Genomic DNA, 24,592 nt, shown 5'->3' with positions numbered 1-24,592 from the left:
TTTTTTGAACAAATTCTTCTTTTTACCAATATAAATATATTATATGCACCATTATAATTATTTACAAACTTACCATTTATATAAAATAATTTATTAGACATTTTTATAAAATTTTGATCCAAAATAAAACAAAATAAAACATTTGTATAGATGCACGAACCGCGTTTCTCAAGGAAGGCAAACCGATAGCACTAATCCAAGGTCAAGAGATCACAATCTCAATCGATTACACCATTAAAGGAGACTCAAACGTTATCTCGATGAGCTACAAGAAACTTGCGGAAGACGTCAAGCCTGGTGACGTGATTCTCTGTTCTGACGGAACAATCTCTCTAACTGTCTTGTAATGTGACACGTATCTCGGTCTTGTCCGTTGCCGATGCGAGAACTCTGCGGTTCTTGGAGAAAGAAAGAACGTTAACCTCCCTGGAATAGTAGTTGATCTCCCGACACTTACAGAGAAAGACAAAGAGGATATACTTCAATGGGGAGTTCCGAACAAGATCAACATCATTGCTCTTTCCTTTGTCCGAAAAGGATCTGACCTAGATGAGGTCAGGCGGTTGCTTGGAGTGCACGCAAAGAGCATCATGCTTATGTCAAAGGTGAGTGATAAAATAAACAGAAATTAGGCTCTATATACGCACAAAAAAACTAATATTTGCAAAATATTCTAGGACTAATTTTGACACTGTTCCTTAGCCCTAAAGCCATCTTTATCTCAAGTTTCTAAAGGAGTTTTACAAAAAAAAAATAGTGGTAGGCCCCACAATTTAGCTAAAAATCGGTAACAAAAGTAACCAAATAAGGATCAATGTACTGTTCATGAGCCCTACTGACACGTGGCGACCCGTGATTGGTTCCTTTTTATTTTTTTAATTTTTTTGGACAAAAAAAGTTTTTTTAAGAAACTCTAAAACTCAATTTAGCGATACCGATAGGGTATATCATTTTTTTCTTTTTCTTGGCTATATACTAATGTTTTGATGACGTGGCAGGTTGAGAATCAAGGAGTGGCGAACGTAGATGAGATTATGGAGAAGACTGATGCGTTCATGGTGGCTAGAGGCGACTTAGGGATGGAGATTCCGACGTGGAAGATATTTAGGGCTCAGAAGAAGATGACCGATAATTTTTTTTTTTTTTTGAACCGAGAAGGCTAATGCACTAGGGAAACCAATCGTCACAGCTACACAGATGCTCGAGTCGATGACCAAAGCTCCTCGTCCGACAAGAGCGGAAGCCACCGAAGTCGCCAACGCTGTTCTCGACGGGACAGACTGCGTCATGCTCAGCGGCGAAATAGCCGCCGGAGCTCACCCCGAGGCTGCCGTGAAAACAATGTCGATGATCTGCAAAGAGGCGGAGGAGTATCTAGACTACGAAGCCGTGCACAAGAAGATCAAAGAAGCCGTTCCGCTACCGTTGTCCACAATCGAGAGCGAAGCTGTTTCAGTTTTTTTTTAAAGGAATATTTCTTTTTCCTATTATATGTTGTTATAGTTATTTGTTTTCTATTGGAATATTGATATTCCTTAATATATTTGGTGACCAATGAAATTAGAAATAAAGGAGTAATTCCTAATTTATTTCTACCTTAATGGACGGTTGAAATTAATCTAAAAGAAATCATCTGTTTACTATTGGAATATTGATATTCCTTAATATATTTGGTGACCAATGAAATTAGAAATAAAAGAGTAATTCCTAATTTATTTATACCTTAATGGACGGTTGAAATTAATCTAAAAGAAATCCTAAAGAAAAATTATGTCATCTCTCCACCTATAAATACATATCTTTAGACCATCATAAAAATATCTTAAAAGCAACAACTAAATTTATAGCCGAAACGAGAGAAACTAGTTCCTAAGAATAGATTGAGTTGTTCATCTTCCATTCAAGATTCAATCCATTCAGAAAGATTCTCAGGCAAAATAAATCCAGATAACTCTATAAACATTCATTATGTGATTAACCTAGATGTTTAAATATCTTATGGTTCATGTAAATTTACCTTACATTTTTGACCTCGTGGAAGCTGAACGCGAAGGCGATCGTGGTGGTCACCAAGGGTGGATACACGGCGGAGCTTGTGGCCAAGTACAGGCCGAGCGTTCCGATTCTGACGGTGGTCGACCAGGAGTGCCCTGAGGCGGCGGCTAGTGTTGCGAGTCGCGGTTTGGTTTACCGTGGGATCATTCCGGTGGTAGCGACGGGAGCTTCCACGGAGGAGAAGGTTAGATTCGCGGTGGAAGTCGCAAAGAAGAAGGAGATCTGTAAGGCTGGAGACTTGGTGGTGACGTTTCGCATGATCAATGGTTCATCTGTCGTGGAGACTCTTGGTTGATTGACTAAGCACTTTTTGAGACTTTATGGTCAGTTTTTAAGTTTCAGAATTTTGTGGGGTCAAAATTAATTTTGATTATTTTCAGATTTAGACAACACTTTTGAATAATTTATATTCGAGACGATATCCACACTTCTTTCAAATTCGTTGTGTTTTTGATTTACCGCGTTTCGTTACCGTCTTTCAAACGCTAACGCTTTATAATCGTTTCCCAAACTCGAGAATTTTTTTTTCATGGCGACAAAGCCAAAGGACCAAAGAGAACACAACCTCTTATTGTCGGAAGCTGACTCACACTAACATTATTATTTAATACTGTATTAACCTTATCCAGAATACAGACCATCGTTAACCTCAGTCTTAAATAAGAAGAGATATAAGAGCTTCACTTAGCCGAAAATTGTTAAAAAAAAGTGCAAAAAACAAAAAAGTGTCAAATCATGAGTTAAAAACTCCGGCTAAGAACCAATCATAATCTTCTTTTCTCTTAAACGGTCCTTACTTGTATCACACGTCATCTTTAATATCCAATATAAAAAAGTTTGCTTCTCTGTTTCTTTCTGAGTTTTTTTTTATGGTTTTTCTCATAGTTGGAATCAAAGATGGGTCGAATCAGTATAGTGGTTTCTGATCTGGTACTATCCTTCATGTGGATATGGGCAGGAGTTCTTGTCAACATCTTAGTCCACGGAGTACTTGGATTTAGCCGCAAGGATACGACCGGCGAGATCGTCGGATATATATTCTCTGTCATCTCAATGTTCGTTTTCGCTTTTCTTCAGAAACTCACCAAAGGCGGACATTATAATCCTGTGGCCGCTTTGGCTTCCTGAGTCTCCGGTGGCTTCGGCAGTTTCATCTTCACCGTCATGGTTCGAGTCCCCGCCTAGGTTTGGTTTCGTTTACTTTTTTAAGTGATCTCTGGATGTTCCACATTGTGTGAGGAGGTTAAAGGCTCTGTTTTTTGCTCTGTTTTTCAAAGGTGATAGGATCAGTACTTGCGGTTAAGCATATCATTCACATTTTCCCTGAGATTGGAAAAGGACCAAAACTAAACGCATCAATCCATCAAGGCGCTTTAACCGAGGGGTTACTAACATTTTTCACAGTACTGATCTCAGTGGGACTATCAAGAAACATCCCTGGAAGTTTCTTCATGAAGACTTGGATTAGTAGTATTGCTAAGTTAACTCTCCATGTTCATGTTCTTGGAGTTGGTATAACCGGCGGCTGCATGAATCCAGCAGCGGTATTAAAAATAGTATTTGTGATTTTTAAACAAAGTATTTATCTCTTTGTTTATTTGCTTTGTGTGGTATATTTGTAGGTTATGGGATGGGCTTATGCACGCGGTGAACATATAACAAAAGAGCATTTACTTGTGTATTGGCTTGGATCTGTGATGGCTACGTTGCTTGTTGTTTGGTTCTTCAATGTTGTGTTTAAGCCTCTGACAGAAGAACAAGAGAAACCTAAGGCAAAATCTGAATGAGTAAATCTGTAAATGAGTTTTAGTTCTCATATTAATTTAGTGGATCATTTCTTATTAGATTTCATAATGTATACTTTTAATGTAGCATACTCAACTATATCAATCAGTTCAAAAATCTGAATTTTGGTGAATGTGATTGGTAGATGCAGTAAAAGTATTTGGTACAATAAAAACGGAAGTTTCTCAGTTTAAGATCACTAAATTACAAGAAATCAAGAACCAGCCTTCAAAGACTTGGCACTGAAGCTACTAATAGACAAGATTAGGCTCAAACTCAGCGAAATCAACAGATCCAGACTCAACAGGAGGCATGAGATAAGCAGCCAAGATCTCAGAGACTAAACCAGCAATGAGAGGAATCCTCTTGAGGTTCTTGACAAAGGAAGGATCATCGGTTTGTCCTACAGCCATCAGCTTCTCATTGATCACAACCATTCTATCTAGCTTCCTCTTGAACTCAGGGTTCTCAACATCCAGCACCGCCGGGAATATTCTTGCCGTGGTTCGGTTTGTCTGAAACAAAATCTCCAACATTTTCAGACGCACACAGCTTACTTACTATTAATCTTTTCTGGTTTCAAGTTACTTTACCTCGATGATGACGTGCATGTCGAACTCCTTTGTGTTTAACCCAATACCCTCGTAGAAATCAGTTCTTTGACAATCGTTGAGGTACATTGTCACATAAACCTGCAAAAACCAATCCTCTTACCGGTTAGGCCATTGTCTTTTAACACATTTCTGAAGTAGAGAGTTAAAGTTTACTAACCGAGAGGCAGAAGAAACGAGACCAGAGCTTGGCTTGCCAGTCATTAAGGAACTGAGGCTGAGCTTTCATCAAAGCAGAGAAGAAATCTCCATGACGGTTCTCGTCTTGGCACCAGTTCTCAAAGTACTTGAAGATTGGGTAACACTGGAACTCAGGGTTTTGCTTGAGGTGTCTATAGATTGTGATGTACCTCCAGTACCCGATTTTCTCGGACAAGTAAGTGGCGTAGAAGATGAACTTGGGTTTGAAGAAAGTGTACTTCCTTGCCTTTGTTAAGAAACCCAAGTCAAGAGCTAAGTTGAAATCAGACAAACCCTTGTTCAAGAACCTGCAAGAAAAACGTTTGTTTACCAATTCAAGAACGAACAGTCCAATCAAAAGAAGAGAGGTTCCTTTGTTTGGAGATCTTACCCGGCATGTCTTGCTTCATCTCTGGACATAAGAGAGAAGATCTCAGCAACAACAGGGTTTGTTTTCTGCAATGCCATCATATCAAACGATTAAGACCAAGCCAATAAAGGGACTACATGAAACAACATTCAAGTCTCATATGTCCTTAACTCTGTCTCCACCTAATGAGTAGCTTAAGGCTTTGAAGCATAACATAGACAAGAAACACTAAACCAAGAACAACTTTTGAAACTAGAAGCTACTTACTAGTTCAAAAACTTTGATCTAGTAAAATTCTACAAATTACAACAGTTTCACACAAATTAAAATATTAAAAATGTCTAAATAGCCTTCAGTTCTCATTACATTTTTCATTTCTAAGATTATTTCATTTCAGTTCTCTATCTTATCTTATATAGATATAAAACAAATGTTTTGAAAATTGGTCTAAGGCAATGACAACAAATCGGTTATACACTAAACTACTTTTTAAAAATGCTATTTAAAAAAAAAAAAAAAATCGGACTAATCCCCTATAAAACAAATAATTAACGCCTAGAAATTTGCTGAACATTGATAAAACTGAATTTCTCTTAACAGTTTTGGATAGAATTCTCAAAAAGATACCTTGAGTCTTCTACCAAGCTCCTTGTAGAGAAGGAAACCAGAGAACTCAGCAGTACAAGACCTTTCAAGAAACTCAACGAAGATCTGTCTGAGAGGTCCCTGCAACTTGTCGGCTGCTTCTTTAAACTCCTTGTTCCTCACGAAATGTGTCTGATTGTAATCAGTCTTGAACTCTTGAAGCAGAGCAATGAACTCTTCCTCGTTAAGGTTCTTGTTGATCTCCGTGTTGAAAAGCTGCTCCATCTCCTCGAAGTCCGTCGTGTAGAACCTCGGTGTCAGAAGCGACTCCTGAATCTCTTTCTTCGTGCCCTTCTTGGATTTGGAAGTTGCGGTGGCAGAGGGTGGCGGCGTGGAGGTGGCTGACATTCTGATCACGGTGGAGAAACGTCGGTTGGTGAGGCATGTCCTTGAGTTAGAGAGGTTTGGAGATGAGAATTTGGAGATTGGCTTCATTAACATCATTTCAGCTGCCATTGTTAGAGTTTCGGAAGCAGTAGAGAGAGAGCAAGGAGCTAGAGGAAGAAGGTGGGGCTGTGAGGAGTTTTGTAATGAAAAAATCTCATCCAGTGAAAATCTGAGCTCTGGTGTGGGCGCTTGACACGTGGCGACATGTTGTTGGTTACTCTTGATTGCATTGTGTTCTTGATAATAAATATGTGATAGATGAAAAAAATTAACAAATATAAAATGAAAATCAACCAACCAATATGTAAATAAATACGGGGAAGATAATTCACGAAATACAATTTGTATACATTACAAATTACAAATTCGAGGTCCAAATCATTTTAACGTACAAAAATTGAGAAAATATGTGATGTTGGTGATATCCAGATGAGTGATTCTGGTAATTTAAATACAGCTAAAATGAAAGATAAATTAAAAATCTAATGCTCAAGCTCACAAAACCTACAATGTTTATTATTTATCTGGATTTTTTTTCTCAACAATTATATGAAACACAGTTAAAAGAATGATAAAGAACAATCTCCACTTCTCCAGCTTCAAGCCCTTCTCTAGCAAGTTACAAAAGGAGTACTGTTAGAGCTGAGACAGTTGGTTTCTTCTAGAGCAAGTAACACATAGATAAGAGAGGTGAGTCTTAATTTTGTTACCTCTATTTACGAAGCATTGGTGAAGTAGATTGAGGAGAGCTTGTTCCATCTTCAGATCTTGCGTTTGTATTTATACTTCGGGCACTCCATTTTTGTTCATACCCTTCATCCTTTTCTTCATCATCACTCGAGACTCCAACGCGTTTCCCTTCGACTCCATCATCATCACTTGAAGATCCTCTTGACTCTTGTCCCTCTCTCTCATCCTTGTTAACACCACTCTCACTGGTAAAAAAAGGGTCAAAAGAAGGGGTGATTCCCTCATTCTGATCATGATGGTGGTGGTGATGATGATCTTTGGACTTCAAGTCATCTTCCTCACAATCATCCTCAAGGTCTTCATAGTTTAGATTCCTGAGAAGCTCAGGGAGTGAGTAACTTTTTCTACCCTCATCAACAACCCTTCCACCTCCCATTTCAATATCTATCTTCTCTTTCGAGTTAACTAGACTTTGGCCTGGGTTTGAAGTAGGAGTTTCAACCATCATATAGTCTTCTTCTTTCACAAATGATCTAAACTTGTTCATAGATGGAGGAATCTTAGAGAGAAATATCTCCCATATATTCCCTAGTACCCCCTTGTTGTATGGATTCTCCTTCTTATCATATCGGTACCGAAAATTCTCATAAGTAGTCTGCACAAAACAGATTCGCCATTAGATGAATCTTAAACACGAAAGATTGGAATAAAGAGATGGATCTTTCTAATCACCTGGTTAGTGCAGATGAGATAGGAATGAAATATAGTGAGTCCACCAACAAACCAAACAGTAATGAAGCAGTAAACTATAAGAATATCCGATAAAACATCTTCGGATATAGCTTTCCAGATGCTAATCCTCACATCCATATGTCTTTGAAATATGTTCAACCAAGAAAACGCAAACACGTATATGCACAGAGTGGTTGATGTTGATATAAACATGAAGAAGAACCGGTAATTTCTCTGCAAAAAAAAGAAAAGAGTTGGAACATTCTCAAAACACATAGTTCTCAAGAAACATCTAAAAACAAACTCATATTTATTAAATTTGGGTTTATCATAGGATTCAACTTAAAATCGACAGTAAGTAAATTGACGCTAATCTTTTATATAGTACTTAAGGTTTCCTTAAACTCTCGATGTGGAGTATTTATCCCACATATCATCTCGATGGCTCTTATCGGTTAGAAATTTGGGGACTTAGAACATTTAAACCGGTCAAGAGGGTCTAGTACGACAGTTATACCCGGTCGGGAAGGTTATATCGATTAGGGTTTTAGAGTGTTTAGGATCTACGCTCTGATACCGTGTTAAATTAAATGAGATTCTAAACTAAAACAAAACGACACTAAATGGATTGACTTTAACCTTTTACATATTACTTGCGATTCCCTTGAACTCTCGAATTTAAGACATTTACTTAACTTACCAGACCAATGCACTGACCAACCCAAGGGCAATGATGATCAAATCTCTGTACACAGTTGTTGCAGATGGAACAATGAGAAGCACGAGGTGGACGGTATAGCAAACAAGTGTCACAGAATTTGACTTTTACGGTATGGCCATTAACCTTTACATCTTTGACCCTTGGTAGCCTTATGTTTGGGGATCTACCACTAACCCATTCCATGGAAGGAGTAGTTGAATCAGGTGCATCGTCTGATTCAGGAGGCTTTAAACTTCTAGGGACAATTCCGGGGTCTCGACCAGATGTCATGAAGAGGAAAAATATGTCCTATAAGAAAACTTTAGTTTCATTAAGACAGTAAAGTCATCATATACAGAGTTGGGAAAGAGGAAGACATACCAAAAGGGTGAGTATCCAAGACACGGCGAGAATTGGAATAGAGAGTTTTGGATGCTTGGTACGAGAATCTTCCATTTTTAAGTACATTTTTACAAGGAACGTCACGGAGGGAGCAAGGATCAAGATGGTTGTTAGATATAGAGATGATGCGTCTGGACCAAAGATTAACCTCCCGCCACATAGAAATTTCTGGAAAAATCAAAGTCAATGACAAATCAAGAAGCATGAACAGCTTGCAGTAATCACTAACCATCGGCCTGAAGTTTCCATAATGAAACCAATCAAGAATTAAAGATACTACACACTGAAACTAGTCAGAGAATGAATAAGTAAGGTTTTAACGAAGCCAGAGAATGATCTAAATACACAACAGCTAAACTGAATCAATCACACAACACATCTTGATTTTTTGATCGTTTCTGAAAGTCTATGACTTGGACTCAAAGAACACTAAATGGAAGTGCGAGTTAATGTCAAAATATTGTGTGATCAATATTCTCCAGACAAGAGAAGATTAAACTTGAAACGAAAGCATAAAAAAAAAAAAAAGTTGAGAACTTACATTGCTTCCCCTCCAAACTTGATAGAGTCTCTTGAGTTTAGTCTCATTCCAAGCCATAGCTAAAGAGTTGAAATCACGAAGAACAAAAACCAAAAGTTAAGAACTTTCGAAGAACCCAGAATCAGAAACCCATCGGAGAATCCAAACTGATCAAAAAAAAAAAAACCAGAAAGGAGCAAACTCTGATTCACAATTTCAAAACCCTTGAATGTGGTTGTAGTTCAAGAGGAGAGAGACAGGAATATTGAAGCTGTCCTCTCTCACTCGAAATCACAAGAAGATTATTTTCAGATGTTCGCAAATTTCGATCCCTTTTCGCCTTTGCAAAAAAAAAAAAAGAATATTTTTTATTTTATTCGCTTTGTCATTGCCGAATAATTAGATTGGAGTTCATGTCTTAAAACGGGAACATGGAATGTATTGTAATAAGGAAAAGTGGATTATGCGAATAGGATGTTTTCTTTAATTAATTGTTTATTTGATGGTCGGCCAACTATATATCTAAAAATGATAAATTGGTGAGCTGTGAAAGACAAGTTCAAGTCATGCCTTCATCAAACGTGCTTCACACATAGATTTCTTTCTTTTTTTTTGTCATCCGGTAAATTAAGATTATATCAAACATTCGGTTACACGCATACAATAACGACATTGTCTGAAGCCAAGAGTCGGCGAGGTAACAAGTACCACCTGAAGCCAAGAGCCGGCGAGGTAAAAAGTACCATCCGTAGCCAAAAGATAAACATAATACACACTCTTAAAGCTAATATATAACCCGAAAAAGGAGACAAAAGGCAGAAGAGTGATAACCAAGCTTCAGCAAGGAATGCTCAACCATGCACTCGAAGATGAACTTACCTAGCGAGACCTCATCAACCACTAACACCAGTAGAAAGGAGAAACAAGAAGGACTGGAAGCACACGAACATCACCAATACATATAACTGAACTAAAAGAGGTTAGAATCTTTAACCGTCGCTGTAAACACCCTTCAATCCCAACTAAGTCTCGCCATTGGACCTTGAAAGAGTTCTCCACGCGCCTCATACGCACCATCATACCATCACCCTAGGGCAAAGCCTAAGAAAGCTTCTCGACTACGTCTTATTCAACAGCCGGTAACTAGATAAAAACCACTCCAAATCCAACATTAACACGAGCAAATCAGCGGCAATCGACCATCACTGAAGCAAAAGCTCCAGAAAAAACATCTATCTCCTTTCGATCCTCTCAAACACTAGAAATGGTCTCGCAATGGTTCTTATCGTCAAAGATCAAAACCACTGAGAATGACTTCAATGAAAAGAAGCAGAACTCCCAAGCTCAAGCAATACGTCAAGTCACATACACATCTAAACCTCACTCACCTTTCCACAATGGCCACCAAGATAGCATAGAAACGAGGAAGGGACCGCAAACAGGAGAAACTCATGGGCAGGGGCTAGCGTCGCACTTCACCGGTTCTGGATCCAACCAAATATCCCAAAACCACCGTAAGGCCACAACACAACGAGCATAAGCCCTTCACTTCTACCACCCAAATCGAATGAAGGAAAACCAGGAGCATGAATCTGGGAGATACCATCGCGATTCACCGACGACGGACACCAAACAGAAATCCCATGACCACCTCAACAAATAAGAGCATCGATAAACACTTAGATCTAGAAACTCCAGTCTGCGAAATCCCCTTCCAAAGCTTAAAAACAACAAAAAATACACAACAGAAAGCTAATCAAAGCAAACTAGACCGGTGGTGGTGCTAGATGAGCCACCACGCGCCAGTCACCGAAGAAACAAGTAGAGTCGAGGCAGGGGAAGAAAAAGCTGGGGGGGGGGGGAGAAGAAGGAAAGGAGAGAGGACATATATTTCTTTCTAACTCTCTTGTTTTTATTAGTCTCCTTAAATAATGCTTAGCTTCTGCAAGATTAAAAGGTTTATTTGTTAGTCTGTTCTATCAATGCTTTCAAAGAAGTTGTATGAAATGTATCTTATTATATAGGAGGAGTCTACATCTAAAACCTTTTTAACATTCATAGTCAAACAGAAAGGAAGTCAACTTGATTAAAGATTTATAAAAATAAAATAAGATGATGATAGTGACTAGTGGATATTATATATACAGGATTTTCTCAATTGGTAAAAGTATGTTGAGTCTTTTGTCTAACGTAGAATAACTGCATAAAATGTCAATTAGTATTTACATTTTTTTGAAAGGGATCCCTTTTTGAAAATATTTTAAGTTATTTTAATCGAGTATTTTGGTGAAGTTTTTATTGAAGATATATGTAAATATAGATAGTTGGGATCCTTATTTGTAATTAGTCTAGACATAGTACTCTCTTCAGACGTGTATAAGTATTGTACAAAGCCTCTAATAAGAATCATCACTTTCCATAATCTATAGTTTGTTAGTTATCTATAGTTTGGTAGTTAAAAACGAATATTAAAATTGTATAGTTTCGGATGAGATTAGAAAGTGGTTTAACAAAATTCGTAAAAAAATTTAAATTTTACCTAAATCCTTCTAAAAATTTACTAAGACTCCCTGCTAGCTATATTTTTAGTGTGATACAATATGTCTGCGTTGTATTCAGTCTTTTCTCTTTTTTGTAAAACACTGACCGTAAGATACAAGAAACACCACACAGTATATAAACCCTATACAATAAAGTACACCAAACTGAATTACCACGCAAGAAAGCACTATATATTATACACTTATTCTCCTAGCTCTTGTTCTAAATGCGAAAAGGTTGTGAAAGTCATTTTGAGGAGTAAAGACAGAGGTACATGGCTTTGAATTACAACTGTTTTGGTACTGTTTTGCCCTATCTTCATCTCTCATCCACGCTCAAGTTTCTCCTTACATTCTCTGGTCCTTGTTAAACCGTGCCAATCCATGCAGCGCCTTCATCTACACTTATCTTCTTGACACTTGCATCAATATTACTTCCGTACTCCAGCTTCTGAAGGCGCAAACTGCAGCTACCATGACCTGGTTTGCTACTGCTCATTTCCATGTCTCGGAGACCCAAAGGCTCTGACCACCTCTGAGGCAATAGAACCCACCTCCACATCTTCTTCTTGCACCCAATCTCTAAAATTTACCAAAGGTGGTGAGATTTTACCCAATAACAGCTCCTTGAAGTTCTTTAAGACGCCCTTTCGGTAAGGGTTCTCCTTCTTATCATAATGGTACCGAAAACTCTCACTCGTCGTCTGAAAAACACATAACAAAAAGAATCAGACAAACAACAATATTAAAAAAACATAACAAAAAGAATCAGACCAACAACAGTAATGTAATAAGCGGTTGCTTGCTAATGAAGCTAAAGAATCTTGCCTGATTGGTAGAGATTAGGTAGAGGTGGAAGACAGTAAGTCCACCAACAAACCATACGGAAACAAAGCAGTAAAGAGCAAGAACACCTAGTATCAAGTCATCAGCGATGAGTACATAGAATTGGCCATGGACTTCAAGCATGCTCATCAATGAGAAGACAAATACATAGATGCAGAGGAGGGTTGAACACGATATGAAACATACGAAGAACGGATAGTTACGCTGCAAGAAAAAAAAAAAATCAAGAAGATCCTACTCAGTTCTTTGCTTAGGTTACAAGAAATGATTTTTCAGGCAATAAAGACTTACCAAGGCGATGCACTGACCTACCCATGGACAATGATGATCAAACCTTTGGACACAGTTGTTGCAGGTTGAGCAGTGAGAGGCGCGAGGAGGACGGTATAGCTTACAGGTATCGCAGAACTTAACCTTGACGGTGAAGCCATTCACTATTATATATTTTGTTCGAGGCAGTTTAGTGTTTCCTACTTTGTTACTCATCCATTCAAGTGATTGTGTGATAACCTCAGAGGGAGTTTCTTTGTTCCTTGGGATAATACCAGGGTCTCTCGTTGATGTCAAGAAGAGAAACGTGAAGTCCTGTATACAAAAGAAGAAGAAGTAAGAGAAGGAGGAACTTGGCTCTTAAGTATGTTGCCTGGCTTGCAAGTTAAGTGGTTTATACCATGATTGTGAGAAGAGTTGCACCAATCAAAATCAGAGAATGGAACAAAGGGCGGCGATGTCCGATCAAGAAAGCTATTCTGATGCAGAAAGTGATAGATGGACCTCCTATCATACATGTGGTCAAAAGAAGAGAAGATGCGTCTGGACCAAACACTAGTCTCCCCCCGCATAAAAATTTCTGAACACAGAACAATAGAGATATTCAGACCAATATAGACAGCAAATAAAATCTTGCTTTAACTCTTATCACATGTGACACAATAAACAGTTATATACACATGGATCTATAAGGCTATTACAAAACTAAAAGGCTAAAACATATGAAGATGACCTTACGGCTCTTTTAAGTAACACAAACTCTAGAACAGAGAAACCATAATAACTAGAAACTCGGGGTAATTCTTAGCTTCCATTGCCATTCAGAACCATAATGTGGTTCATAAAATGAATCATTACAGAAAAAAAATATGAGTCAGTAAGACAGAATACAAGAAGATGTGTTACATTTTTGCCGGGCCAGACTTGATAAATCCTTTTACGCTCATGATTCTGACAAGACATGGCGTTTTATTGGTGGGCGAATGAAACTGACAGATTGTTGTTCTTCGCTATTCCAGTCTCAAAGTCCACGTTCAAAACACCCACATGTTCATCTCCTGTTTCTTCTTGCCGTGTTCTTGCTCTCGCTCTCGCCGCCTGTGAATGAAACCGGCGATTTCAAGAACCCCTTCCTTCCTTATCTGATAATGGTTTTGTGTTTTGAGAGATCTGATATTTTTCTGTCTCTCTCTCTCTCCCTCCATACATATGTCCTCCTCCATTGGAAGTTCCTCGACACCATCATCATCATCATTTCTCTGGAACAACCTTAACATAGCTTTCTCGCCATCTCACAACAGGAAAGCCAAGGTGTCATGAGTTATATCACTTCTGTTCAAACCGAATCAAACTATGCTAATCATAACCAACCCGAAATGAAAACAAAAGGTCGGTTCGGTTTATAACTGAACCGGTAATTAAAACTAAACCGGAGTAACAACAATAAGTAGCGAAACTGGGATCCATACCAAATTGCAAACCGGATTGATTCGGATCAAATCCAATCCGTTCATTAAAAGCTTATCCAGAAACTAAAAAACTTCATATGAATGGTCTGAAGGCAAAGTTCTTTCTTTTATTCGAAGAAGATGGCTCTTCTCTGTTTCAATCCTCTCGCTCCCCTCTCTTCTCAAAGGCTTCAACTTTCGTCCTTCGCTTCACCAGGTACGCATTTTCACTTGTTTCTCTAGTCCCATTACGTATTGCCTTTAGCTTCGTTCTTAGTTCCTGGGCTACCTCAGTTTCTTAAAGCTCCGATCTTTCAGGTTGTTGTTAAGGTTTACTCGTGAAAGCTCTAATCTTTTGGCTTCTTCATTGTTTTAAATCTTCAGTTTTCAGCCTTAAACCCAACACCGTCGAGTCTAAGAACAGAGTCTCTCTCAGTGCTTACAACTTGAGCAGTGGTTACAAAAGAGCTGTGATTGTGAAGGCAGCTGCTTCTGGAGTCGACGGAGCTGAGCCCGAGAGCAATGAGGAACCACCTAAGACTGTCGTCGCTGCTGTTCCAGTTGATAAACTACCATTGGAATCGAAAGAAGCTAAAGAGAAGCTACTCCTGGAACAAAGGATGAAGATGAAGCTGGCCAAGAAGATTAGGCTACGTAGGAAACGTCTGGTTCGTAAGCGTAAGCTGAGGAAGAAGGGTCGTTGGCCACCTTCCAAAATGAAGAAGCTCAAGAATGTTTAGAGCTGATGCTAATTTCTTCTCCCTCTCTTATTTGAATTTTTATTTTGTAATGTTGTTTGTAAAACTTATGGAACCATTGTTTTTTGGATTAATCTCAAGCTGAGTTATTTAAAAGGATTCATTACAAAGAGTGAACAGTCTAGATATAACCATTACAAAGAGAGAGCAGTTTATAGATGGAGGCAAAAAGTGTGGAGCTTGCACAGAACCATTTGGTTCTTACGGAAGAACATGTTAGCGGAAGATGAGAGGATAGGTGCAGCAGAATCCAGTGCTCCAACACTGCAATAAAGTTCATTTTGAATATACTGATTTAACAGAACATATACTTTGCATGTAAGAGCCTTTAGTTTAAAGCATATGGCTTACCACGGAGAGGAGTGGACCTTGCTTGAACTTGTCATGGAATGAAAGGGAGAGAGCTTCAGGGTTTTCTCCAGGGCCTCTGATGAAACCACTATGAACATAAAAGCATATAGAATTATTCTTTGGATTTAGTATAATACACATATGGACAAAAGAAAAGAGGTCAAGACAGATGGGATTGATGGATAATAATTTTAGATATTACTTACACAAGTGATGCTGATACAATAGGTGTCCTTCGAATGTCGTATATAGCAATCAATCCTTTGTAATTTTCATCACCTCCTTTGTATGAGACAACCAATCTCTCCCCAGATGCATCCCACGCTATCTTCTTGATTCCCTCGCTGGTTGAAAACCACATAAATGAGAAAACAATCAAATAAAGGCATCTCCGTGGTTTTAGTTTTAACAGCAAGCAGATCATTTACCTGCCAGTCATAGACGCTAACTCTGGTAACTCAACTGGTAACAGATGGGCATCTGAAAAAATATCAAAACAAGAGGATTAGTATGGTAACTAGTACGCATACTTCAAAACATTTATGCATACCCAAGGATGGTGGCTTGGATGAGAAATGAACAGAGCCCAGTGTTAAAGATTTTGAAAACGAAATCAAGATGAAACGTCCTTCGGGATCCCATAATGCTCCCTATTACAGAAGTGTCAGTAAGTATCATAGTTTTAGTCCATTACAGAAAAAATGAAACACAGTTGTAATTTCATACATCAAAAAAGGGACATATTCTATGCTTAGTATATTCCATGCATGACCTCATGCAACAAAACAGCATCTAACAATAATGCTTATCAATCAACAATCCTATGTATTGAGCCACAATAGAGTATACCGTGACAGATCCAGATCCAGTAGACAAAGACCATGGCTCTGATGTCCATGTGTTTGTTTCCCAAAGGCAAAATGTCCCATCACTGTAATAGCAACACATCAAACATGAAACTGATTTCGACATCTGTAAATAAGAAATAGAGTAGATGTCTCACAATCTTGATGCAAAGAAGTAGTCCCCTGTGGGTGACCACTTCAGCATTGAGATGCCACCTAGTCCTCGTCGAATAGGTGTTCCTGCACCTGGAAGATGTAATATAGGACGCAGTCAGAAAACTAAATCCAGTTACGCAGGAAGTATTCTTCCCATCCAAGATAGAAAGTATCATACAAGAGAAAGACAGCAAGTTATGTCCCCATAAACGATTTAGACACGATTACTTATACTTCCAGAGCTATGTGGAGGTGAAGCATTAATAAAAGTGTTATTAAGGCTCCTTCTATTACCTTGAGAGACATCCCATATGGTGAAAGATGAGCTGTCATATGAAGCTGATGCCAGATATGTGAAAAGATGTCAAGGGATAACATGAGTTAACAGAAAAAAACAAAACAATATAGCATAAACATTTTCAGGATATCTTCCACAAGGGCTCCAAGAGAGAGCACTGATCTGCTCATCATTTTGACACCGGAGAAAGTCAACCAAGATCCAGCGAGCTCCAGATCCTCGAGAGAGACTTCCCCTCAATGAAGAGCCACCACTTCTGACCAAAGCCATGTTACCTGGATAGGAAGCAGTCCATATGCATATCCCTCCCCTGTTTCAGTAGAAGCAATTGTTACTTGATCATATAGGAAACTACCTAATAACAGAAAGTAGATTGTATTCAGGGGAGGCCATATAAGAACCCACCAACAGGCTACGGAGATGGATTTTCCACCATTTGGCCTCCACTCAAGGGCTTTAACACTTCTCTGAGAATCACTTGTCAGTAAGCAAGGCTCTTTCTCATCTGCACAAAAGGAGAATATCAAACCGTATGCATACGATTCTCCAAAACGTTGTGCAGTAGAAGCAATACAGACCTTTGTCCTCGTAGTCACGAATTGATACTTGATTAGCACCAGATATAAAGGCAATAATATGCTTCCCTTGATGCCAACTCACTCTTTGAAGATCAATCTCTGACAGAAGACTTACCTAGAAATACGTTGTGCATCAAAGAAAAGATGATTCATACCAACAGCTACAGGAAATGTCAATTTGAATTTTGCAGAGAACACAATCCTAAACGACCTTACACATTAAACATACTTCACTCCCCTGGATACGAAAAAAAGATTTAACTTTTGTAATCAAACAGAATGCTAAAGCATGGTGACATGGTCCTTAAGCCAACTTCTTACATCGATGGGGCGTAGAATCTGTTTAAGAGAGTCTGCAAACATGCCTTGTAGAGTCGCCACCAGTCCTTTTCTCTCAACAAGTCCCTTATCACCACTCTCTTGAGCTTCGTTTTCCTCAAGAGAGCCAGGTCCAGCCTCGAACGAAACAGGGCTAAACACCATCCCCTGTGACGGGAAACATGTAACTTTAGCCCTTTTAGCTTAAAAGGTATCATCAAGTAGGAAAAGGAACAAGGAACGCAAACGTAACGTACGAGAATCTTTCCGTAAGTCTCCTGAGCTCGATCGTCGGACAAGCTCTGAGCCGTAACTGCATCCAGTTAACAAACGAATCAGCTAAAAGGAGATTCGAAAGTGGAGTAAAGAAGAGATGGGTGGAAAGTGAGAAAGGAGATAGCTTTTACTTACTCAAGTCTCTGTTGATCTCGCAGACTGTGACGGAACCGGGATGAGGAAATGACGCCATTGTCACTTTTCTCTCCGACTCAGAAACGGTGACCTCACAGCTCGCCGGAGAAACTCGCCTGAGAAACGGAGCGAGGGATATTGATTTGATTTAGGGTTTTGAAATTTGATTTAGGGGTTTTGGTTTGTAAACAATAATTTCTCCGGGGGGGGGGGGGGGGGGGGGGGTGTTTCAGTATAATTAATTTTTTTTTTTGGAAAATATCATATATATAAAAATTAAAGAACGATATATTTCTCTTGAAAAACTTAATTGTAATCCACGAAAAACAGAGAGCTTACCAAAAATAATAATTAAGATAACCAAAATTATATTGAAGAAGAGGCTGTGAAGCAATTTTCAATAGGAGAGAAAACAAATAATCTAACGCGCGTTTTGTTGAGGGTCACTATTTACTTCTTTATGTATTTTATATTTTTCCATATACTTTAGACTACACAAGACATGTTCTAATTCAGACAACGATTAAAAAACAAGACATTTTTTTATTCAAATAAAATAAGAACACATCATCCTCTCAGCTTCAGGTGGCTCTACATAATCCTCAAGACTTTCCAGACCTTCGTAATGATATTTTCAAAGTAATTAGCATTCTGAAGAAGTTCAAAGAATGTCCTCTGATTGTGGTAGCTCATGCTGCGAATACGATAACCATGGAGATCGCTTGCAGTGTTACAAGGAAGGGACAGACGATATCAATCTTATGTGGTTCAAGGTGGACCACAGTGCTTGTCCTCTCTACTCGAGGCAGAAGCAGGGTATTCGCTTCGTGCCGGTATCGCTTAAGGCTCCCTCACACAGATACTGTATTCACAGTACGGTTGGGTGCCATTCTTCTTTCTTGCGTTGTTGGTCTTCTTTATTTTAGCATCTATTGATGTTCGTATTTCAATTTCCTTTGTACTCGGGTCCATTTCAATTGAAGGCCTAAACCTTTGGTTTTTACATACAAGTTGGTGTCTTCCGCTACCGGTAAAAAATTTTAAAATATTTTTTAACAGATAAATATAAATTCTTTTTAAAATAAAATTTTATTAATATTTTAAATTTTCTTTTTCGTATCAATATTTTAATATAAATTTGATTTAATTAAACATAAAAATTATATTTAAGAATATGCATGTATATATTTGAAATTATAATCTTAGAAATATTTTTCTATCTATTTATTTTAATTAAATATATTAAATAAATTTGTAAAAGTTGCATAATTATCAAAAATTAAAATTAAACAATATTTATAAAATTTGTAGATATATAAAAAAATAATGATTTTACGATTAAATTTTTATAATTTTCTAAAAAAATTGTATACATTTTTGAAAATTTTAGCAATAAAATTGGATAATTTAAAAATATATAATTAAATTATATTTCAAAATTTATAATGTCATATTTGAATATATTTATTTTAATGATGATTTATGAGTTAGTTCCATAATCTAAAAAAAAATTCAAAAATATAAATTGACATTAAATGTAATATATGAGTTATTACCATATTTAAAAAAATTTATCAAACATATAAATTAACATTATATGCAATTGTCCATGTCATATTAAGTTATAAGACATGTCATCAGTTTCAGTAGTCATGTCATATTTGTTTTGTGAAATTAATTGTAAAAAGGACATGTGACAAAATCACTTTGCAAATATAGTCTAGGGGACTAGGATAAGATCTGCGCCTTGGGTAAAATATTTATTAAAAAACTTATATTTTCATATTGTAAAATCTGATGAATTCTGAATACATGTGTTCTTGTGGTCATATATTTGGTATTTATGTTTGGGTTTTTTGCAAAATTGACTCAAAACTCAAAGTCAAACCTAAAACTAACTCATGCTTTTTTTGGATTTTTTTTTTGTCCTATTCACCCCACAAGTTCATATAATTCACGAAAATGTCATCAATTTTTTTTTTCCGAAAATGACATTTTTACTGTCACACCCTCATCATCTTCAAGTAATTACAAGATTGTCATTGTCATCAATACCCCAACCACCATGAATAACCAATTTGAAGCTCTTAATGCACCTAAAATCGATTTACCCTCTCTCTTTCTCACTTGTTATGAACTAAAAACAACATCTCTTTCACTTTGCCTCTATATTCATCCAAAAACTCAAGCTTTTGATTAAAAATTTTAAATGGTTGATAGAGCCATTCAAGCATACTATTCTTGGTGGGTTACTTTCGTTTGAGATTTTGGGTGGTTGGAGAAGACTTTGTGCGCTAAGGAAGTCATCTCACTAGTTTAAGGTATGAAATTGGAATTTTTTCCAGATCTGTTCGTGTAGAAGACTTACACGTAAGTAGTTTGGCTGTAGAACAGACGACTTACTTGTAAGTCGTCATCTTTGTTTGTTAAAAAAACTAGAGAATACCCTAGACGACTTACTGATAAATCGTCTAGGATAAACGGGTTAGTTTTGCATTTGGCCGAATTGTGTCAGATATTTGATTTTTCCTAGACGACTTACCAGTAAGTCGTCTCCGGGAAAACAAAAATTTCAATATTTTATTAAAGCTGGACGACTTATCGGTAAGTTGTCTCAGGTTACTTTTGCAATTGGAAAATAAAATTTAAATATTTAACTTTTCCCAGACGACTTACGCGGAAGTCGTCAAGTAAGACGACTTACTTGAAAGTCATCCAGGATAAGTAAAGTCGTCCAGATTTATTTCCTAGATTCTGGTCAAACCTTGTTTATCTCGGACGACTTTCTCGTATGTCGTCTACCTGGATGACTTTCAAGTAAGTCGTCTGAGTAAAATTAAATATTTAAGTTTCTTTTTCGAATTGCAAACTAACCTGAGAAGACTTACAAATAAGTCGTTTAGCTTTAATAAAATATTGAAATTTTTGTTTTTCCAGAGACGACTTACTGGTAAGTCGTCCAGGAAAAGTCAAATATCTGACACAATTCGGTCAAATGCAAAACTTACTTAAACAAACAAGGATGGACGACTTATTCAATTGCAAAAATGACCTGTTTGGTCGACTTACTGGTAAGTCTTCCAGACGACTTACTGGTATGTCGTCTGCGTCAATGTTTAGTAAACTTTCATTTTCTCTATGTTTACTAATGTGTTTTATTTTGAATTTTTGTAGATGATGCGTCAGTTACATGCAGTGTATGGAGAATGGTTGTTGAAAGATTGTCGTTGGGATTTTGTGGTTGATAATGTCAAAGGAGCGAGAATCATTTTTTTGGGGGAAGGTTCGACACATGCTGAACTTCTTGCAATGGCTCAAGAAGATTATAACCTGGACATGAGCACATAATCTGTGGAGATAACCTACTCATTACCAGCAGAAATGATGCAGGCTCCAGACACCCCTCCTATTCATGTTACAAGTGATAGACAAGTTCGAAACTTGCTCGAGATAACCAAAACGCATGGAGTACGGCTTTGTGTATCAAGCCGTAGCAAGGTGGAAACGGTTTCAGAGTTCAGGGAAGAAGATGATGAAGCTGATGAAGCTGATGAATGCTTTGAAGATGATGATGTGTTTTGAAGATGATGATGATGATTTGGTTGAAGATGAAAATCATGATGGGGAAGAGGACGATGGGGAGGAGGATGCTGGTATCTCTATTGTTGCTGAAGCGGTCGAGAATGGTGAGGATTACAGTGTTTATGGAAAGGTTGAAGATGAGGATGAGGAAGATGATGATATGTGTTTTGAAGATATCAAAAAGATTGAAGGAGGAAGATCAAATAGTAACAGTATCTATGTCAACCAGAGTTTTGTTAGCAAGGATACACTACTTTCAGAGCTGCGGTTGACAGCAGTGAGGTTTAGGTTCTCCTTCAGAATATACAAGTCAAAGAAAACTCTCCTTGTGACAACATGTCCGGTTAGTGGTTGTCAATGGAAGGTCAAAGCAAGTGTGAAACATGGGACAAACACGTTTTGGGTAACAAAGTATGTGAAAAAACATACATGCTCAGTGGGAGACCGACTCGCTCAGCGGAGACACTGTACTCCGAAGTATGTTGGTAGGCTTTTCATTGATCGTGTTGGAATCATTGATGGGTTGAATCCGCAGCATATCACTGATGCAATGAAGAACATGTTTGGCATGACGCTTGATTACACCACTTCATACAGAGCACTTTTATATGCACAAACATTGGTGAGAGGATCAACAGAAGATGGGTATTCGCGTCTGCCATCATATCTCGAGCAAATCTCCTTAGCAAATCTCGATTCTATCACGGATATAGAACTTGATTCTATCAATAGATTTAAGTATCTATTTCTCTCTTTTGGAGCTTCTATCAAAAGTTTTAAGTATCAGAGAAGGGTCATTGTGGTGGATGGAACTCACCTAAGTGGGAAGTATGGAGGTGTTATGTTAATTGCAACCGCACAAGATGGGAATTTTCAGATATTTCCATTGGCTTTTAGGATCGTAGATGCTGAAGATGAACCTTATTGAGAATGATTTTTCACAAAATTGGCTAGCTGTGTATCTGATGAGCAGCCTCTGGTGATAGTCTCCGACCGGCACGCGGCCATTAAAAGTGCGTGTGATAAGGTGTTTCCTTGGGCAGCCCGAGGAATATGTTATTATCACCTTCAAGATAACATTGTCAAAAAGTATAAAGGAAAACATCTCTTGTACTTGGTGAAAGGTGATGCTTATGCTCATACGGTTTCAGATTTTGACCGGTACATGGCTGAGATATGGAGTGCAAACCCGGACCTTGCAACTTATTTGGAGAATGTCGACATCAGCCTATGGTCAAGGGTTTATTGTCAGGGGGACATGTACAACATAAAGACAAGCAACATCGATGAATCTATTAATTCCGCTCTGAAGCGAGCTAGAGGATTTCCGGTTCAGTTCCTGTTGGAGTTCATAAGGGAGAAGCTAGGAAAGTGGTTTTGGAAAAGGAGAAAAGATGCTTTGAGTATTCCAACTCAACATAGTCGAGGTGTTGAATACTTGCTTGATGTTCGATCGGAGATAGCGGATACGATGACTGTACAACCAATTGATGGATGGCGATTCTTTGTGAAAGGTGGGAAAATGGATTGTGTGGTTGATTTGGAACATGGAAAGTGTGATTGTGGTGTCTATGCAGTGGAAAAAATACCTTGCTCTCATGCTATAGCTGCTGGAACATTTGCTGGTTTGCATATCTCCACACTTGTATGTCTAGTGTACTCAAAGGATTTTCTGTTTGCAAGATACTCAGAGAATATATATCCTTGTGTTGGACAACAAGTTGAGGAACACACATGCTTTCCTCCGGATGAAAAGTGTGGTCCGGGAAGACAGAAGAAATCTAGATGGCAATCTTGGTTGGAGCTATCCAGGATGAGAGGACGCAAACCCCGGAAGCAACACATGGTTTATAGATGCTCAAAATGCAAGGAAACTGGTCATACGAAACCACAATGTAAGAAATGACGTGGATGACCTTCAAGTAAGTCGTCCAGAAGGTCGTCCAGTTAGTCGTCCAAAGTTTTTTCTTCTAGAAGACCTTCAAGTTAGTCGTCCAATGTTTAGTCTTCCAGAAGACCTTCAAATAAGTCGTCCAAAAGATCTTAAAGTTAGTCGTCCAGAGTTTTTTCTTCCAGAAGACCTTCAAGTTAGTCGTCCAGTGTTTAGTCTTCCAGAAGACTTTCAATTAAGTCGTCCAGTTAGTCGTTCAGGATTTTTTCTTCCAGAAGACCTTCAAGTTAGTCGTCCAGTGTTTAGTCTTCCAGAAGACCTTCAATTAAGTCATCCAGAAGGTCGTCCAGTTAGTTGTCCAGTGTTTAGTCTATGTATTAAAAATTTGTGTTATGAACTTATCTGTGTCAACTTCTTTGTCAAATTGCACTACCAAACAAATTTGAGATGGTCTTGCCCTTTATATTATTCGAAATATAGTTACAAAAAGTCACTGCTCAGAAGACTTTCTAGACTACTTATAGTTAAGTCGTCCAACATTCCAGATGACTTAACTGTAAGTCTTCTGCGCAGAATATAATTACAAAATAGGGATCAAGTTCAAATACAAAATAGGGATCAAGTTCAAATACACACATCAGCCTAATCTATCGTACAAAATAATCTAACGAAGCCTATTTATCACCCCTCATACGCATCCAGGTTGGCATCATTGTCCTTGTTTTCAAACTCATGTGCGTCAGGAAGCTCTTGAAATATATCCACCGCCATCTTATCCCTCATAGTCTTCCCGTTGGCCTTAGCAAAGTCTTTTTTACTAAACTCTATCCCAAGAGCATGACATTCAATGTACTTTGGAGTGTACACGCCACAATCACCAGCTCGGGCCGGAGGTATATTGGTCGGTCTCTCATATGTGAATGGCTCCAGGCTGTATTGGGCACGTTGTTCGTCTGAGGAAGCACACTCAACAAGTAGATAAGGGACCATGTAGAGAAAAGGCTTCATTACCACATTGAGTTCTTCTGGGGAGATACTGGAACACTAGCTCCATCACTAGCCTTGCCAGACTAACCCGTGTAGGGGTTGAATATTTTCGCCTTTCAATGTATCCAGTGAAGATGGCAAGGTACGCGAACCGCTTGCGATCATCCCGAGACCACCCTTCGCATCTCTCAAATGTTGCTATTATCTCCTGAGTAGATGGCTCAGCTTCGACATGA

The 24,592-nt window shown here is 38.2% G+C and overlaps 5 protein-coding genes and 2 pseudogenes across 9 annotated transcripts; 3 read left to right on the top strand and 4 right to left on the bottom strand.

Annotated features, from left to right (window-relative positions):
• The first annotated feature begins 137 nt into the window (after positions 1–137).
• Positions 138–3,902, top strand: LOC111209042 (annotated as a pseudogene).
• On the top strand, positions 2,242–4,125 carry LOC111208748 (annotated as a pseudogene).
• On the bottom strand, positions 3,987–6,173 carry LOC111208747 (magnesium-protoporphyrin IX monomethyl ester [oxidative] cyclase, chloroplastic-like). The gene is made up of 5 exons (XM_022708143.2): positions 5,629–6,173; positions 5,023–5,087; positions 4,612–4,939; positions 4,434–4,532; positions 3,987–4,355 (listed from the first exon to the last, which is right to left on the bottom strand). Exons 1-5 carry the CDS (start codon positions 6,100–6,102, stop codon positions 4,092–4,094), a joined length of 1,230 nt encoding a protein of 409 aa, XP_022563864.2. The 5' UTR covers positions 6,103–6,173; the 3' UTR covers positions 3,987–4,091.
• Positions 6,174–6,360: 187 nt separating this feature from the next.
• Positions 6,361–9,478, bottom strand: LOC111209096 (probable protein S-acyltransferase 4). 4 transcript variants are annotated; one of them, XM_022708883.2, is made up of 7 exons: positions 9,290–9,478; positions 9,099–9,157; positions 8,537–8,725; positions 8,156–8,464; positions 7,456–7,689; positions 6,744–7,378; positions 6,361–6,644 (listed from the first exon to the last, which is right to left on the bottom strand). In XM_022708883.2, the coding sequence occupies exons 2-6, from the start codon at positions 9,153–9,155 to the stop codon at positions 6,746–6,748; spliced, it is 1,422 nt and encodes a 473-aa protein (XP_022564604.1). In that variant the 5' UTR covers positions 9,156–9,157; positions 9,290–9,478; the 3' UTR covers positions 6,361–6,644; positions 6,744–6,745. The 4 variants fall into 4 exon arrangements, with proteins under 4 accessions (XP_022564604.1, XP_022564605.1, XP_022564606.1 ...); XM_022708884.2 differs by having other exon boundaries at positions 9,265–9,473; XM_022708885.2 differs by having other exon boundaries at positions 6,361–6,639; positions 9,099–9,475.
• A 2,506-nt stretch (positions 9,479–11,984) lies between these two features.
• Positions 11,985–13,548, bottom strand: LOC111208582 (probable protein S-acyltransferase 1). Its single transcript, XM_048766980.1, has 6 exons — positions 13,510–13,548; positions 13,134–13,313; positions 12,755–13,048; positions 12,446–12,667; positions 12,211–12,321; positions 11,985–12,152 (listed from the first exon to the last, which is right to left on the bottom strand). Exons 1-6 carry the CDS (start codon positions 13,546–13,548, stop codon positions 11,985–11,987), a joined length of 1,014 nt encoding a protein of 337 aa, XP_048622937.1.
• A 649-nt stretch (positions 13,549–14,197) lies between these two features.
• LOC106368044 (50S ribosomal protein 5, chloroplastic) lies at positions 14,198–15,035 on the top strand. Its single transcript, XM_013807923.3, has 2 exons — positions 14,198–14,398; positions 14,566–15,035. Exons 1-2 carry the CDS (start codon positions 14,323–14,325, stop codon positions 14,919–14,921), a joined length of 432 nt encoding a protein of 143 aa, XP_013663377.2. The 5' UTR covers positions 14,198–14,322; the 3' UTR covers positions 14,922–15,035.
• Positions 14,987–18,118, bottom strand: LOC111208803 (aladin). Of its 2 annotated transcripts, XM_022708295.2 has the most exons (15): positions 17,897–18,118; positions 17,743–17,798; positions 17,489–17,653; positions 17,379–17,405; positions 17,168–17,282; positions 16,995–17,094; positions 16,720–16,899; positions 16,586–16,644; positions 16,294–16,381; positions 16,140–16,221; positions 15,841–15,940; positions 15,719–15,770; positions 15,497–15,634; positions 15,291–15,378; positions 14,987–15,203 (listed from the first exon to the last, which is right to left on the bottom strand). In XM_022708295.2, the coding sequence occupies exons 1-15, from the start codon at positions 17,952–17,954 to the stop codon at positions 15,156–15,158; spliced, it is 1,356 nt and encodes a 451-aa protein (XP_022564016.1). In that variant the 5' UTR covers positions 17,955–18,118; the 3' UTR covers positions 14,987–15,155. The 2 variants fall into 2 exon arrangements, with proteins under 2 accessions (XP_022564016.1, XP_022564017.1); XM_022708296.2 differs by lacking the exon at positions 17,379–17,405.
• Between the last annotated feature and the right edge of the window lie 6,474 nt (positions 18,119–24,592).

The sequence above is a fragment of the Brassica napus genome, chromosome C8, assembly GCF_020379485.1.
Source record: "Brassica napus cultivar Da-Ae chromosome C8, Da-Ae, whole genome shotgun sequence".
NCBI lineage: Eukaryota > Viridiplantae > Streptophyta > Magnoliopsida > Brassicales > Brassicaceae > Brassica > Brassica napus.
This window is presented reverse-complemented; position numbering and strand designations above follow the sequence as displayed.